Source organism: Branchiostoma belcheri, unplaced genomic scaffold (genome assembly GCF_001625305.1).
Source record: "Branchiostoma belcheri isolate BF01 breed outbred unplaced genomic scaffold, Haploidv18h27 scaffold45, whole genome shotgun sequence".
Taxonomy (NCBI): Eukaryota; Metazoa; Chordata; class Leptocardii; order Amphioxiformes; family Branchiostomatidae; genus Branchiostoma; species Branchiostoma belcheri.
Genome location: NW_017804076.1, coordinates 1,227,551 through 1,244,428, shown reverse-complemented (window position 1 = coordinate 1,244,428; position 16,878 = coordinate 1,227,551). Strand labels below are relative to the sequence as shown.

At 38.7% G+C, this 16,878-nt stretch overlaps 1 protein-coding gene across 9 annotated transcripts in view; it reads right to left on the bottom strand.

Moving 5' to 3' along the window:
* Window positions 1-603: 603 nt before the first annotated feature.
* The window catches only part of LOC109478787 (E3 ubiquitin-protein ligase UBR3-like), a 37,361-nt gene continuing 21,086 nt past the window's right edge, over window positions 604-16,878 (bottom strand). For 3 of the 9 annotated variants that reach the window (XM_019780576.1, XM_019780579.1, XM_019780578.1), the window contains exons 28-44: window positions 16,010-16,150; window positions 15,080-15,212; window positions 14,763-14,789; window positions 14,151-14,317; window positions 12,853-12,986; window positions 12,060-12,139; window positions 11,559-11,655; window positions 10,315-10,353; window positions 9,353-9,450; window positions 8,518-8,642; window positions 6,856-6,963; window positions 6,117-6,242; window positions 5,454-5,660; window positions 3,851-3,874; window positions 2,985-3,194; window positions 2,258-2,397; window positions 604-2,150 (exon numbers count right to left, since the gene is read on the bottom strand). In XM_019780576.1, the coding sequence (XP_019636135.1) occupies window positions 2,033-2,150; window positions 2,258-2,397; window positions 2,985-3,194; window positions 3,851-3,874; window positions 5,454-5,660; window positions 6,117-6,242; window positions 6,856-6,963; window positions 8,518-8,642; window positions 9,353-9,450; window positions 10,315-10,353; window positions 11,559-11,655; window positions 12,060-12,139; window positions 12,853-12,986; window positions 14,151-14,317; window positions 14,763-14,789; window positions 15,080-15,212; window positions 16,010-16,150 (1,974 nt within the window). In that variant the 3' untranslated portion in view covers window positions 604-2,032. The remainder of the gene's footprint in view (window positions 2,151-2,257; window positions 2,398-2,984; window positions 3,195-3,850; window positions 3,875-5,453; window positions 5,661-6,116; window positions 6,243-6,855; window positions 6,964-8,517; window positions 8,643-9,352; window positions 9,451-10,314; window positions 10,354-11,558; window positions 11,656-12,059; window positions 12,140-12,852; window positions 12,987-14,150; window positions 14,318-14,762; window positions 14,790-15,079; window positions 15,213-16,009; window positions 16,151-16,878) is intronic. The other 6 variants (XM_019780577.1, XM_019780580.1, XM_019780583.1 and 3 more) reach the window with 6 other exon arrangements.

The window sequence follows — 16,878 nt, the reverse complement described above, 5'->3', positions numbered from 1 at the left end:
TCTTTATACTTTTCTTGATTATACATGAGGGTTTTCTATTTCCAATAAGATCAGTCGTTTTGTGGCTTATCTATAGGTGATGGGTTTAATTCCAAGTGAAAATGGCGGTCTTTTGGCATCATTTTTCATCGGAAAATCTTTCCCCCCTAAACCTTGAGAGGTTTTAAAAAGTAAAAGCGTGCTCCTCTGCTCAAGTATGACTTTTGGCAGATGACACAAGTGCACCTAATCTTGCTATAGCAGGCAAGGATCAGCCCAATCATCATCAACCTCAAGCTCATCTATACATGTATATATATCCTTTTCAACTTCCTACCCATCATTTGGCCTACAGAGTCAGTCACAATGTCCCGGGCACTATCAATTCCAAAGTAAACAGGAAAAGTTGAAGAAATGAAAATGGAGAATATATCATTTGCCTTACCATACTCTGTGTGTTTAGTCATTTGTTGAACCTTCTTGACCACGTAGATTTCATAATGAAGGTGTTTTTTTTTTTGCCAAATGTTTTGCATGCTTGCCTCGAAGCAGTTTTGGGATTCCCAGAGTATGTCATCCATATTAATCAAATCAACATGGCCTACTGATGAAAACAAGCAATTCCTGTTCACAAGAGATTTTATTTACAATAATAACATTCACATGTACAAACACCGTTCACTTCTTCCTTATAGCAGCAGCATAACATGGAGATACCAAGAGTAAGTGTTGAATTGTGTGCCAAACGGCTGCATTTTTAACTGAACAATCCACATTTAAAGAAAAGTATATGCTAATTCAATAATTGCTGCTGTTTTAGACCTTAAGCTCAGTGTACAATATTAAGATTATTCCTCATTCCTGTCAGACACATCTTCTTCTCACAACTGTGTCTTAATTCATAAAAACAGAAATAAAAATGCATACAAACCACTTTGAAGTACTCCTTGTCTTTCTCTAAACCTTTACTGATATTGAAACGTGAAAAAAAACATTTCGCAGTGTTTTACATTGCCTCAAGTTGGTTACCTAATGCTGGAAGCCCCTATAGGTATGTCATTATAAAAGAACATCGTCACAGAAAACTGGAAATCACATTTTGGAAACCCTGGCCACAGTATTATATAAACCATTTGCATGGTTTACACATACAACCTTTACAAGTTAGCACATTACATTACATCAGATATAAGAAAGATGTATTAAAAGGATTATAGCAATTTGCTTTGTACACATCATTTCAACTAAGCTATAATTCAGGTTTGATATTCTGCTCTAGATCTGGCAAGTATTCTTTTTTCTGTGATGTCAGAGAAACTAAAATATGCATATATTAACTTTTTCTACTACCACTGTAGGAAAAACTACTAAGTAAAACTACTGTGCTGATTTCTCTCAAAGATCTTCAAATCCCTCTACATATCTGAGGTTTATAGTTTTGCTGTAACAGTCGTTCTACAATGAGATCTACAATCATAAAAAAGATCACCCAGATTTATGATGGTACAAACTTAAGCAGAACAACCACATTCTTCTAGTCTTTCAGTTTCAACCCTTAGTTTCACTGCTCTCTTTTATTTACAATTATGGTGCTTTTTTACTTCAGTTAGTTTTATAACTTTAAGGTATACATTTTGTACTCTCATCACAGACAACTATATGACAAAAGTATAAATAAAAGTAAATCTATGCAAAATCTTAATGCTTATCCCCTGTACTGGACCTACAGTGCACAGTGGCACAGTTCTTACCTATGGCTTGAAATTGAATCGTCTATGACAAACGTTGCAATGCCCCTTTCCACAACTTGTGATACTACAGTATAATATCATATCAAGGTATACAAGACATGTATATAACAAGACAGGTATATGTCAAAACTGAACAGTTATATAAATGTACTTTAGTTCGAAGTATATAACTTTATCAGTAGCTAGTTTTAGTTTATGAAGAAGTACAAATTTACATAATACAGTACTTTAAGTACATTTTGCTATTGATATTTCCTGTGTTGTATAATCTGTGGTAGTGACAGTAGTGCCCCCCTCCCCCTTTACAGTCTGTTGTGGTGCCACAGCCAGCGTTTGCACATGTGGTCAAAACTGTGACTGATCCACTGTTGAGTCAGGACTCGAAACCTGTCCTCGCTCAGGTACAAAGGTCGACCTCGCCTGAATAGGATGGAAAGAAAACGTTACAGTTTACTTACAGTTACAGTTCCTTTATGTATTCTCTAAGCAATGGGACATTAGCACTAGAACAGGTATCGTTGCCCTACCTGAGGTCCCTGTCCTCCTCCCCGTGACTGTCCAGGTACAGCGACCCCCACAGACACGCCCGCGGCCCTCTCACCACGATGATGGTGGAAGAGTTCACTACCAGGAACACCCCCGTCCCTGCACCACAGCTGACCGAATGCTGCAAGAATGGTGTCATTTAAGTCATCCCGAGTATGCAAATGACTACAATAAAACATCATATGCATATAAAGCATATGCGGGCCATATCTGGTGGCCTGGTCTGGGTGTCATTGTAGTTTTCCTCTGCTAGGTATCATTGTAGTTTTCCTCTGCTGGGTATCATGCTGTAGTTTTCCTCTACAGGGTATCATTTTGTAGTTTTCCTCTACAGGGTATCATTCTGTACTTTTCCTCTGTTGGGTATCACTATGTAGTTTTCTTGTGCTGGGAATCACTCTGTAGTTTTCCTCTGCTGGGTATCACTCTGTAGTTTTCCTCTGCTGGGTATCACTCTGTAGTTTTCCTCTGCTGGGTATCACTCTGTAGTTTTCCTCTGCTGGGTATCATCCTGTAGTTTTCCTCTGCTGTAGTTTTCCTGTACTTGGCCTCTATCTCTAATATGAATTTATAAGCAACTTGTTTCTAACACAAGACCTGGAGTGCTATCATTATCTTTCAAGATGGAAGGATGCCTACTGTTGCTAACGTACAGAGAGCAGTCATTCAGGTATCTAAAAACTTGTACTACACAAATAAAGAACACACCTGCACACATTCCATGACGCTCTGTTGTCGACAGCAGCCTCCCTTCATACACAGCAGCTCCCCGCACACCATGCACAGTGCCGGCTCCTTGGGCACGCTGCAGCACATGGTACACTGCCGCTGACGATGGTACTGGAATATGCTGTCGTACGAACTCGGCGGGCGCAGGAGGCAAGGCAGCTTCCACGCAAAGTTCTTCAGTAGCAGGGACTGTAACAGTTTTGAGAAGCTGTCTTTAAACAAGAGTTTCAACTATCTTGTTAATGGCATTTCTATCTATTACATTTAGCTTTGAAATGTAACTTTTCTATAGCAATGACATTGATTCAAGCTTCATGTTGGACTATCGAAGTATATGACGTACAGATCTCTTTAATAAGAAATCCTGCTGTAATATAAACTGGATTTATTATATGATTTCTCTCATTTGTTCAAATAACAACTGTCTTATCTGTCTGTATTTAGAACAGAAAATAAAAAGGGATTGAAAGGAAAAAAAATTGACACTTATTCATCAAAAGCTCAAAATAAATAAAAGTAAATAAAACATTAATTCCATAGGACTGAAGGATTTTTTAGATGGGACTTTACACTTTATATGGGATCATTCTTTACGTGTCGAAACTTTGGTTTGTGAGCTTTCAGTAGTAAAGTTAAGGTTAAAAATCACCAAAACAAAAAAAGGTTACACTGAAGGGCAAAAATCATTTCTACCATGCTTTACTACTCGAGTCGAATTAGTACTGGAAAAAAAGATAAAAATTAAGTTTAACCACAATTAGAAAGTGTAAAGTCTATGACAAGGAATTATACTACAAGCTGCTATGTTAGGGTTGACTTTATTGCCAAATAAGGCAGAATTTTACCTTATAACCACCTCTAGGCTGCAGCTATCACAGGAAATGTAGGAGGAGACAGGAGAGGAAGAGGAAAATGTGGTGGAGGTGAGAGGAGGACACTGAACATGTACGTGTGGCACAGAGTAGTGCTGTGTACCTATACATGTAAACCCAAATTCAAGTTCAGATCTGGATTCCATTCCAGAAGCTTAGGTTCAGGTCTGGACCGGAACCCAGGGCATATACAAAATATGGAAGCGACTTCTCAGTGAACATTTCCCAATGGATAATGGGCCATCTTTACCGCAAAATTTCAAGTGCGCACTGTACCACCAGGTTTTAGAAGGAATTATGTTGTTTGGTCGGCACAAAACTATGGCCACATAATTTACGGAGGCCGACACTTGACGATGCCCAATGGCAATGTTTTCTTCATTTTCCAGTGCAAATTTTAGATGGTTTAGAACAAGAAGGGGAATGTGACATGATTTTTTTTTTGTAAGCCCAGAACTGTTTCCAGATGTTCATTTTTTTTTTTACTTTTCAAATTCGGAACCGGTCCAGCAAACTGGTACACAGCACTAGCACAGGGATAAAAATACTCCAGAACCTGGATAAGCTGTCATACGGTGACAACCTACTGTGTCATCGGGCGAGTCACCTTTCTTGAATGTCAATATACCCCTACTTGGTCTTTCACAAAGTTGTCTCTAACTAGACAGATAAATCTGGGTAGTAATATGTGCATGGTGTACTGCACCAAATTTGTTTCAGATACCTGGGAATAGTATAGAATAAGTATGTATGTATATGCAAAAAAAACAGTTACTCAAACAACTGGTCAGACGGTCAGACATTTTTGGTAGCATTAACTACCTTTCGTCAGTGACACTGGTGAGATTTCAAGATTAACAGGTTTATAACCACGAACTATTAATTGATATTCAAATAGAATAAAGACAAATTTTTTGATAGTGCAATAGGAAACAAACGTCTAACCTTCATCCAAGTACAATGTTTGTTGCAGAACAGTAATTTGAAAACATTTTGCAGCTGCTTGCAAACCATAGAAAACAACATGTGGGCTATTATAAACAGCACACATCTTTTCAAAACTATGATTGGCACTCCATCCTATTTGTGCTAATGGAAGAATTTTGTAACACAACATGTAAATCAGCACCAAGGACAGATGAGATGGTCTCATCAACAGGGACATAGAGACTAAAAATGACTGGGGAAAAGCTTCTGTATGATGAAAGGTAGCATGCAAAAAAAAGCAAAATGAAAGCAAACACTTTCAATGAGTTTTAGACATGACACTGTAACTGTAATTCACTTTATGTTCGCAGTAGCAAAAGTTTGCGGTCAGAGAAAAATAGACAAGTTCACAGAACTATATATTTGCGGTGGCGGTAGGTGTAGCAAAAAAGCAGTTGGAATTATTTGCTCACAGTAATGATAAGTTTGTGGTACAGAAGTGAAAACCACGAACAGTGACAGAAAAAAACATGAAAATAAAAGTATGGTACCACAAAAAAATAGTGAATTACAGCACTTTTACTTGATACATCTCCTTCAATCTGACTCAAGAAAGTGGTTTGTAAGACAGAACTAGAGAAATGCATACCTTAGCAGGGCCCTGTTTTCTGTTGACAAAGCTGGTGAAGTCTTGGCACCAGTGTGAGATCATCTGGGTTGCAGGGACGGCCCAGTGCAGACAGGAGGCGCTAGTGAACGGTCGTTCCCGTACGGCAGAGGCATCGCCCCGGGTGGGAGGGGGGGCATGCTGCAAGTCCAGGTACTTCACTAGTGTCTGGAACTCTAGTTCTGGGTCCTGTAACAGAATGGAATAGTTAATACACTACACACAAAGGTTCCCTATCAATAATAGGGGCTTGAAGTATGCAACCTGTGATGTGCAAGTAACTTCTAGCATTGCTTGTAGTTGAAAATTACCAGTACATGTATCATGTTTGCACATGTTTTTGCGAATATAAACATCATGTATTGTTACAGAAATACTACATTGTTTGAGAGCCTTTGTCTCTACTTAGAATCTACTACTACATGTGTTGTTGTATGGTTTAGCATGTAGTTTTAAAAATTGCATGTAACATTTTTGCCAACATGCAATTTTGTAACTGAAGAAAAGGATTCTCTTCTACAAATACATTGTAACTAAGGTACTCCAAGCTCTTCAAAGTTTAACATAACTCTAATCTGTAACATAGACCTGTGTGTTCTACATGACAGACCAGTGTTTTACAGGGAATACATAAGATATTTGTACCTGGCAGTCTGGCAGGTCTTCCTTGAAGAGATGTCTGCGTAACAAGGCCGATATCCTCAGACTGTGGATACAGTACTTCTGGATGTGATGCTCCACACTGTGAGGGGACCACACACTCTGGGAGATCTGACAACAGAAAAACAAAACACAATTCACTCAAGAAAGTGACAGAAATTACAGCACTCTAAACAAATATTTCAGTATGCATAAAACTAAGTTACATATACAATTTCAACAATTCAAGTATACTGTCGTGGCATCATTCCCATTAAGGTTCTTCATAAAAAAAGATTGTGCAACTCTCTCTGCAGTCAGCATCGTAACAAATTCCACCTACACATGCATGCAGTCACCAAACAGCTGTACTAGGATTTGATTATAGTATGGTCCAAGTAATACTTGACGTATAGACAACGAACAGCAATGCACAAAACAGTTTTCAAACTTAGTACAATGTACTTACCCCCTGGCAATCTATCTATCCTGGTGTATTTTGAAATCTTTCACATTATCAGTGACTTAACTGCTTCATGTCTTCTTCACATGTTTTTCATGCATTTCATTTAACGAACACTGAGCCAATTCTATGGTCTACAATGCACATGAGAACACTTCACATGTAATGATGCTTGATTACAGTTAAGTTCACATCACCCACATGCAGTACCGGTATGACCCGCTAGTCTACAGCGCGGCTGAGAGACGAGACACGTGAGGCTTGACGGACCGTCCTACTTACATCCACGCGCTGCAGGTCAGTGTCGGTGTCATGGTAGAGCGGGGTGTGCACGAGGTGTGATATCAGGCAGCTGAGCATGCTCTCTGTCATCATGCACTCTGTACTCGCCTACATGCAAGCAATGGACAACATTAGTGCCGCACTAAGACTCAACAAACAAACAAACAAACAAACATACACATTCTGAAGAGGAGAGGACGACTGGATTAAATGTTATCATGAAAGTTCATCTGTGTTGGTAGTAATCATAGTAAACTGTTGAACTTTATTTTAACACAACGGGTAAAGATAGATAAAATTTCTAATGACCACTGTCGCCTTCATCAGGATAATTCATGACCAATAACACACGTGACCTTATTCACACGAGACTTAATGGATACTTTGCTGTAACCGTAACTCTCGTGAGTTTATGTTTGGAAGTGATTGGTCATTAACTATCCTGATGAAAGCAACTGTACAGTGGTCATTGAAAATTTGATCTCTGTGTACTTGTTGTGTTGGAATAAAGTTCAACTGTTTACTGGATTAAATGTTGGACTATTTTTCTGAGGACTGAATTACATGTACATGTAACTCCTGTTTTGATTCAGCTGATCCAGTCCATCCAAACATACTCCTAGTTTTTGTGTTTTTATTTCTATCTATAGCTATGACATGTAGTTTCCATCTATTGACTACCCTTACTTTAACTGAATGCTGAAAAATCAACTCATGGCAACTTCTGAAAAAGTGACATCTGAAAAAAGGAATGTATGATAACTTGAATCACAACTCATCATTGGTATGTACTGTATACAATCGTGTACAATTGTGTTAAGACAACTGTACAAAAGTTGTAGTTGTCTATGACAAAGTTATCCTTTGATTGTTTCTATTTCGAATAAAAGAAAACTTTTTCAAAGAGTTAATCCTGCTAATGATGGGATAAGACAAAGACATATTGTTCTTAAGTATACAACCTAATGGAGAGGCCACACACTTATGAAGCTACAACTAGTGCCTTAAATGTTAGTTAGCATAATATGCATGTGGTACTGCAATTAAAACAATAATTATTATTTATGCAACTACCTACATAAAATACAATGTGGATTAGTATATGTGTGAGCACATTGTGCAGTGTGTTAAGGCATAGCATTAAGTCAGTGGGTTTGCAAACATAAACACATTGCATTCAGGTAACATGTGACAGAGATGCATTTTCCTTAATTTGCTGTGAAATTTCTTATTGAGAACCAAAACAATACATTCCAGGTCAAAATACCTGTGCATAATAATCAACAGAAATCTATGTGAAATACATCAGGAAAGCAAAATTTAATATATACAAACTATACTATGTAAGTCCACAGCAAGTAATTTTTATGGATAACATCAGCACACGCCTGATTTTGAAAAAAAAAAAGATTTTGCTGGCATGCAACTGTGGACAACATGCCAAAAATGGACAAAATGTTGATCATAAGAATATGACCTACATAAAAGTGTAATTGGCTCTTGTAAGCATGCATGCAGTCCCAAAATGTTTAACATTAAGTCAAAAGATAATTTTGCTGCCATATACAATGTACATTGTATGGGCATCAATGTTAAACATTTTGTAATAAGGTCCTGCTATGCTGCGTTTAGTCAGTACCCATACATTTTATCTGTACTTACAGCTTTATCTGTGCCGGCCTCCCTCCATGCTCTTCTCTCCTCCTCACTGAAGCGACAGCTGATGTCCACCAGTGATTGTGTGTACAACAACGTGAACAACACCCGCACAATGCACGTAAAGTGGGCTGTACAAGGAAAAAGGAGATAAAAACTTCTGCAATATCAGGGTATTTTTGTTCACACAGGCATGCACATGTACATGGGTAAATTGGTCCACCAGACTAACAACATTTAGGTTCAAAAACAGTAAAATTTAGCCAAATAGACAGAATAATTGGCCAGGGGAGTTTGCCACTGTAGAGTTCATTTGCTTCAGAAAAGGAAATCAACGCTCCCATCCCGCAGACTGACTCTCCTGGCCAATTATTCTACAATCCATACCCTTGTAGTAAGGCCTGATGGAGGCTAATAAATTAACCTTGTTAACGGCATCCAGTGCAGTTCTTAGGGCTTGGAAACCCCATTTTTTAAAGCCAATATTCTAGTCATTTATCTGCATGCTAAACCACACTATCCAAATGTATATCGACCCTCATGGAGCAAAAAATTCCCAAAATTCTGACAGAAAATGTTTACTGGAATTACCCTGAGCTCATTTTTAGGGTACCACCCCAAAAATAAAGGAGTCATCTTGGGGCTTATTTCTGCAGTTTTAAATGCACAAAGAATGAAATGCTGATTTGAAAGTGCTAAATTAAATGTGAAGCAGTATGTGTCAATATCACAAATATTGCCTTATTCACAATATTTCCATTTTTGCTGCCCTGAAATCGCATTGGATGCCTTTAAGGTATTATGACGAATAAAATCATTTCGGTGTGAAGTGACCTCTGACCTTTACTGATGGGCCATGGGAGGGACAAGGTCAGCTGGATGAGCAGGGAGGTGGCGTCCCGAAGCACCATGGGAGTTTCTCTCTTCTCCACCAGCATGCTGTCAAACACAGAACAACACAGTTGGCTCGTCCTGGGTGACGCAGGAGGGAGGGGGGCGGGGAGAGTACAGGGGGGGACCCAGGGGGGGTTACAGGGTTAGAACAGAAGGAGGGAGGGGGGGAAATTAGCGAGTGTTAGTATACTGCAAAGAGGGAGAAGCTTTGAATGTGTTGGTTGCTTCAATTCTGAGACAGTATTCTTATGATTAGCTCAGATTTTGAAGGTTACAGAAAGTTGTCATAATCATTTAGTAGAATCAATCTTAAATATTTAGTAAATCACTAAGTTCAAAGAATATAATTATTAGTATTACTGCACACAATTAGCAGTAAGGTACCTTGGCTCTACTGTAAAATCATTTGTTATTGATGTAATAATTAATTAATTGATTTGAATCATCACCTTCTTTTTCAAATATCAATGATTATACGATCCTGTAGAATATATGTTGAGAGATCCCTATGAATTGTACCAGTATTTTTATTATATGCTGCAGCAGAGATTGTTGTAATGGGAGGAAAAAGCTATTGAGGAAGCAGCAAGGTTGTAGCAGGAGAGGAGAGGAGAGTGGTGACTGAAATACTGATAGAAGAAATCAAAGAAATCACGGAAAAGATCGAAATATGAAAAGAGCCGAATGATCTTGAAATCGGCCATGCCATGTCACAATGTACCAGGGCACAACATTATGTAAGAAATCAGAATTTCCTTGTTCATTTCTTTGGACATTTTCTGAATCTTTTTGACCATGGCATGGTAGAATTTCAGGACTTTCAACTGTGACCATCTTAAAGTGTCATTCATGGAAATTACAGCGATGATCACACTTTGAGAATGGCTCCACATGTGAGACGCAACTTACAGCAATTCGGGATGCAAGCGGACTGTATTACACGATCTTCTGATATGGAAACAAAGAAAACTGCTCAAAATTCGCACCAGTGCAATATCAGTAGTAAAATCATACTCCGTATATCAAAAATGATATGAATCGTGTGCACCACAGAAAGCATGCAAGTAGTTGCATGCATGAAGTTGACCAATATGGCTGTCTAAAATCAAAACAGCCACATCCAAAAATGACAGTAATGTCGCCAATGTAAAAATGACACAAAAATTGTTCCTTGTGACAACAGCTTGCTCAACTTCAAAATGAATAAGATCGTTGTGCAGTTATGCAAAACTTGTGTCAAGTATAGGCAGAAGGAAAAAAATAGTAAAGACTCTTTCATTTTGCAGTAACTTCCCAAAGAACCCAAAATATACAAGCTGATGTCATTTACTAAATTAAGTATAAGTAGAACAGAGCTGTGCATAGATTGTAGGAATCAGTTACAGATAAGCAAGTAAGCCTATACTGTATGTATGTTTTTGTTCTTAACATTTAGCACTCTGCAGGTGCTAGGTACAATGTAGTACTCATACTACCAAATTTACCTAAAATGTACAGCCAAAGGTACATTGTACTCAATATACAGTTGGGAATTTCAAAGAAATTGAAGCACTACCTGTTATAATTATGTAGTAGATTAGTTAGTATGGATAAAGTCAAACAATAAAGTCAAAACCAACACAGAATAATTGTGTTATATATTAAGCATAAAACGACAGCATGTTACTTTCAGATAAAATATGCACAATGCAGAATAAAGCCTCAGGTTAAACCTGAAAAATAAGCTCAAATTAAAGCAACAAATTCAGCAATAAACAAATTATAGAAGAAAATTCAGCAATAAACAAATTATAGCAGCAAATTCAGCATTTATATGGCCTGAGGAAAAATGTACTGAAGATCTATGCATTGGTGTAAAAACAAACAAATAAGAGATTGCAAACCCTAGCCCATATAACCAGTTTATAATTGACTAAATGTTTATTTATATAAAACTGCTCAAATGTAATAAAAAAATTCATAGAATGATACATTTTACATGTTACCTGTATTTTGGAACGCCCATTTCATGTTTTGTTATTTGTCATTCTTCTTTGTCAATGGTGAGACTAAATTAGCAAATGTGCTAGAGTTGTCCACCACTGTGTCTTTTTTGTTCTTTCTTAAATTGCTGTTTAGTAAAAAAACATGTACAAGTCATGTAGTATGATTACCTCTCCTCCTCATCCGAGTACAGAGTGGTCAGCTTGGTCCACAGACTGTCCATCCCAGTGGCGTTGAAATGGAATCTCAGGACATGCAGGAGGTCAACTGGACAGGAGCAAAGAAAGCATTACTTTACAACAAAACCAAGAAGATTGAGCATGATACAGAAACGTGCACTACGGGTGATCCTCAGACCCGTATATACCTGTACATGCTACAACAATGCCCTATCCTACTTATATGTCTGCCCTCCCTACAAAAGTGGAGGGAAGACCTTAGTTTAAAATTTGCCAGATATCTCCTCAACTCCAAGTTCAGATCCTGGTTATATTGTACCCCCTTCTCATGAGGACAGCCACAGTAGAAGCTGTGAAGAGTTCAACCAAGGGGCTGCAAGCAACCTCCATGGACCTCTGCAGAACTCCTCCATGGAGGTTGCTCGAACATGTACAGAGCTTCTCCATGGAGGTTGCTTGTACAGCCCCTATTGGAGCGTTTGATGTTCTTACCAAAGCCAAATTTTCTGCCGGAGTTTGAGTGATTGACGATGGTGTTTCCACACTGTACCAGCTCCAACTCCAGGTTGGTCCTACAGAAAGAAGAATTTTTATTGGTCGACAGAAATCTACAGAAATAACATCTGCCAATGATGCAGAGTCTTGGATCTGATAGAAATACCCTCTTTTTTTGGTCAAGAAGTCTATTAAACAGCCATAATGTCTTTCAATTTATCACAGATACTAGTAGGTGGAACAGAAACAAGAATATATAAATCTCTCTCTAGATACATGTAATTATAAATACAATAATTATTTTGAAAAATCATTAACAATTATCATTAGCTTTTAAAACTGTAAAAAAAATCTTGCACTTGATGCAAGCATGTCTAATACCCAGTTTCGGGGAAAACAGTCGTTAAATTGAATAGAGAATAGAGATATACCGGTAGGTGTGAACTGACAAACACAATCAAAAACAGAATTCTATCTGGATCTGCTAACCCCCATTCTAGCACGTTGTAAAACCAAGACGGATTAACAGATACACTGTAACAACAGTCCCTAACATTAGACAATCATACCTTATGTGGTTCGAGGGGGTGTACAATTATTTCATTTCAACACCTGAAATACCATAATTTGGGCCCCAATAACTAATCATATACCAAAAATCAAAGAAATCCGTCAAATCCTCCATGAGCTACAGCTGTGAACACACAAACATGACAGAAAACACTACCCTTCTGCAGAAGGATGTCTCCTTCCCAGGAGGTAATAAAAGCATAGAGAAATCCTGACAGACCTAGCCACAGAGTGGACAAAGACGTTGAGGCTTTCATCCACAGAGCTCTTGGGGAACACCTTGTACTTGGGGTAGGTTGCCTTGGTGATATCCTCCATGATGGCCTCTACCCCCTGCCTTAAAATGGTATCTTCCTGCATCAAAACATATTCATATGTAGTAAGAACTTTGTTAAAGTTCAGCTTGGCATCTTTTTTACCCAACAGTCTTAGAGCACAAGAGAATTCTGTCTCTTTCAATGAATGGTAATTTTGAGTCATGCATATCTTTAAATATGATGATGTCACAGTTCATTAAATTCATACATTTGGATAACAAATTTTAAGGCACTTGGTACTTAAACAATGATTGTAAGGGTGATGTTGGCACTCACAGATGCAGTGATAGTCATGTACACAACTGAAAGTGATACAACTTTTCTGACAGAATTGGTGACCATAAAAGACCTGATATGATGATCTTTTCTGTCAGGAGGGCTAAAGAAGGGACTGTCAAGTAGATAGATTACATAAATAAAGCTTTGAATCACAACAAGTTGCTTAACTCTGGGCTTGTGGGTGAAGGAGCCAGAAGTGCCAGGTATATAGTACATACAATAACCTGTATAACCTTCTCCCAGCTACAAGTAATAATAATAAGACCTTGTCCATGCAAGAAACTTGTACTGATCATAGTAGTCTTCAGCAGGCACACAGTTGAAGTTGACACTGTGACATGACGTGAAATGTGATGATGTGAACAACCACGAGCACTGGAAGTACAATGTACTCTAACCTACATACCTTCAGTACCCTGCCCAGTACTCTCAACTGTGTCAGCCAGATGCAAACAAAGGGTACAATTTGGACATCTACATTTTACATACAGAAGCAAGATAGAATATGGACACTCCATAAAATACTGTAAATCTTCTTCACAGTACTTTCAATATTATTATATTCGCAGTTAGGGCCATTTATTATTTACAAATCAACTTGACTTTTTGCCCCCCTCCCCCTCTCCCCATAACCATGAACATATTATAGTTCTGTGAACACCTCCATTTTCTCTGACGGTGAAATTTTGCTACAGTAATACTGTGAATACAAAATGAATTAATTCAGTAATTATTTTGGAATCCAATGACATTATCCATCAGTCATATAGAATCATACTACATTTACCTCACTTTACATAGTCTGAAATGTGAGAATTGTCAGTCAACTGATGTACAATTGTTATAGGCAGTAGGTCATGTTAGATTGTACTTACCATCAGAACTATTTGCAAGCTAATGAAAGATGGCTACATGTATCTACCTCACAATCAGCATTGGTAGCTTTCTTCAGGACCTCCCCCAGGTCTTTGATCATGCGTTGGAACTCGGGTTTGGGGTCGAGCGTCTGGTTCTCCTTCATGACGTGAGCCTGCTGCCGCCACGGGGTCGGGATGGAGCGCGGAAACTCTGGACTCACGCGGCCCGACTCTGTAGCACAAGGATTGAGGTGTTCAAAAACTCATTCTTTCTGAGTGGAACTTGCTGTCACCAAGTACAGTAGGGGCATTATCATATATAGATACATGTAGCTTTAAACAATGTTTAGAGTTAGATGTTCAATGGTTAGGTGTAACAAGTCATTTGATGTAATGTACCCAACTGCTGACACACCACGTGCCTGCAAAGCTGGTGTGTTATGCCGAAGGGCAGTTATACCGGCTGTACGGATACAGAACATATACAAGGATCTTTGTCCAGACTTTTTCTTGCATTTCAGGAAATCTAAGTGATGGTTACATTGGGGAAACCAAAGGGGATACATGTACATCGATGAAGGTTAGACATGCAGGTATACGTAAGGAAATTGTAATACAAATAATAACAGTCACTGTGATAAATGAAAAGGAAAAGAAACAGTCAAAATTAAACTTGCCTTTATCTTTTTCATCTTTAGTAGCATCTGACAGAAAAAGAATAAAGTAAGACGATGAAATGCACAGAAAGAGCACAAGTGTAACCAATGTTGGAAAATAAGAAAGAGAGACACCCTAAAAAAAGGCAGATTCTGAAGAACACAGTACAAGCTTAAGCATGAAAAAAGTCGAGGCCAAAAGACAAACAATGTACACGTAACTCATCAGTTTCTCTAAATGAAAACAAGCATCTCTAGACAGTGGATATATTTTCAAAAGATTTTCAAGTTTGCTGAAACCTAAATTGATGAACACACTAAATAAAGTAATTTCTTACCGTCGTCCTTTTTGTCTTCAGACTTGTCTTCTTGACTTGGCTCCTGGGAGGTGGAAGCCTGTGCTTGGTCTGCCTTCTGTTTTTCCTCCGGCTTTTTTTCCTCCGCAGCCTTCTGTGCCAGAGCTGCCTTCTCCTACACAACACCAAAATCAGTTCAGTCATCACAAAATACATGTTTTAAAAGGCAGCAGAGAAAGCAGTACGTACCATTATTAAAGTCTTTGGTATGGCCCAGCCAGGGTTTGAAAAAGCGAGCACTCTTCCCGATTGAGCTACATGTATTGCACTGCTTTTTACCTATCAAATGAAGTGATAAAATTGATAAAATTGACTGTCTTGATAGAATTATGATCTTTAGTCTTTTTCTCTTTAATCCCCTACAATAAAAAATGAGAGCAGAAGAAGGTTTAACATACAAATGTACAATTTTTGTAATTAAAAGGTTCTGTCTACCAGAAGAACACTCTATCATATTGACACTATCAGAGTTGTGTTTCTGGAATCAATGTAACGTTTATAAGAAAGTGCATCAATCTTTCAGCACAAAATTAATCTTAGCAGCAACTTGCAAATATTGTATATGGTACATAATATGCTAATAAAAACATCTCAAGCAAGTACATGTAACGTTAGGTACACATTATGCAACATAGCACAGCACATTGTTGCACTAGTAACCACAGGCTTCTTAAGTGCCAAACATCCTGCAAAAGGAACAATTCTTAGTAGCAGGGGAGGAGAAGCAATAGGGACAAGCTTGTTCACTGCAAAGGTGTATTTCTGAAACGCAAGATGCAGTGCTGATTGTTAAAACAGTCCACTTTTCTAGACCAACACTGCAAAAACTGCTGCAATGCATCAATTCTCCATGCTGCAAGTCTTGCTGAAGTCAAGCCAAGCCAAGCCAAGATAAGCCAAGCTGACGAGCACCTGGTCATCTAGCTGTTGTGCTGCTGCAGTGGCTGACTGGTTTGCTTCCTGCGCTGGTTCTGCGTTATCCAGCTGCGGAGCGGCTGCGGCACCGTTCTCACTTTCTGCAGCATCATTTTCCTTTGCTGCAGTGTCTGTTTCCTGTTGTGGTAAAGCTGCAGAATCAGTTCCCTGCTGCAGAAAACCTGCAGCACCGTTTTCCTCATGCTGCATGGCATCAGCTCCAATTTCTTGCTGCGGCAAAGCAATAGTTGAAACCCCTTCTTGCTGTGACAAAGATGAAGCTTCACCCTGTTCTTGTGACATTGCAGCAGCATCTTGAAGCATGGCAGCTGTGTTACTTTGCAAGCTCTGCGCCTCTACATTTTTCTCTTGCTCTGTTGAAGTGACATCGGTTACAGAAGCTGAACTATCCTGCTGTACTGACAATGTCAACAGGTTATCAGTGGCTGTCCCATCGTAAGCAGCAGAAGCTGAATTTCCTTCAATATTTTGTGCTGCCGTTGAATCAGATACAGTAACGGATGTTGAACTGATATCTTCAGTTACATTATCTCCCAACTCCTCTTGCTGTAGCAAAGCTATGTTAGGTTGCAAAGCAGCTGAACATCTACAGGATGATCTGTGCTGATATCAGACTCTGTAGCTGTTGCATTTTGCTGTTGCAATAAATCTTGCTGTGCAAGCAAACCCTCTTGCTGTGCTGGTGTTACAGCATCTAACCCTTGGGGCTGCAAAAAGTCGCCAGTATTGTTTTCTGTGGGGACAGCTTGTTCATTACTGACAACTACATCAACAGCATTTGCTTGTGCTGGTTCCTGCTGAATATCTGCTGTTCCATGTCCATTGTGCTGTACTAAGTCAGTTCC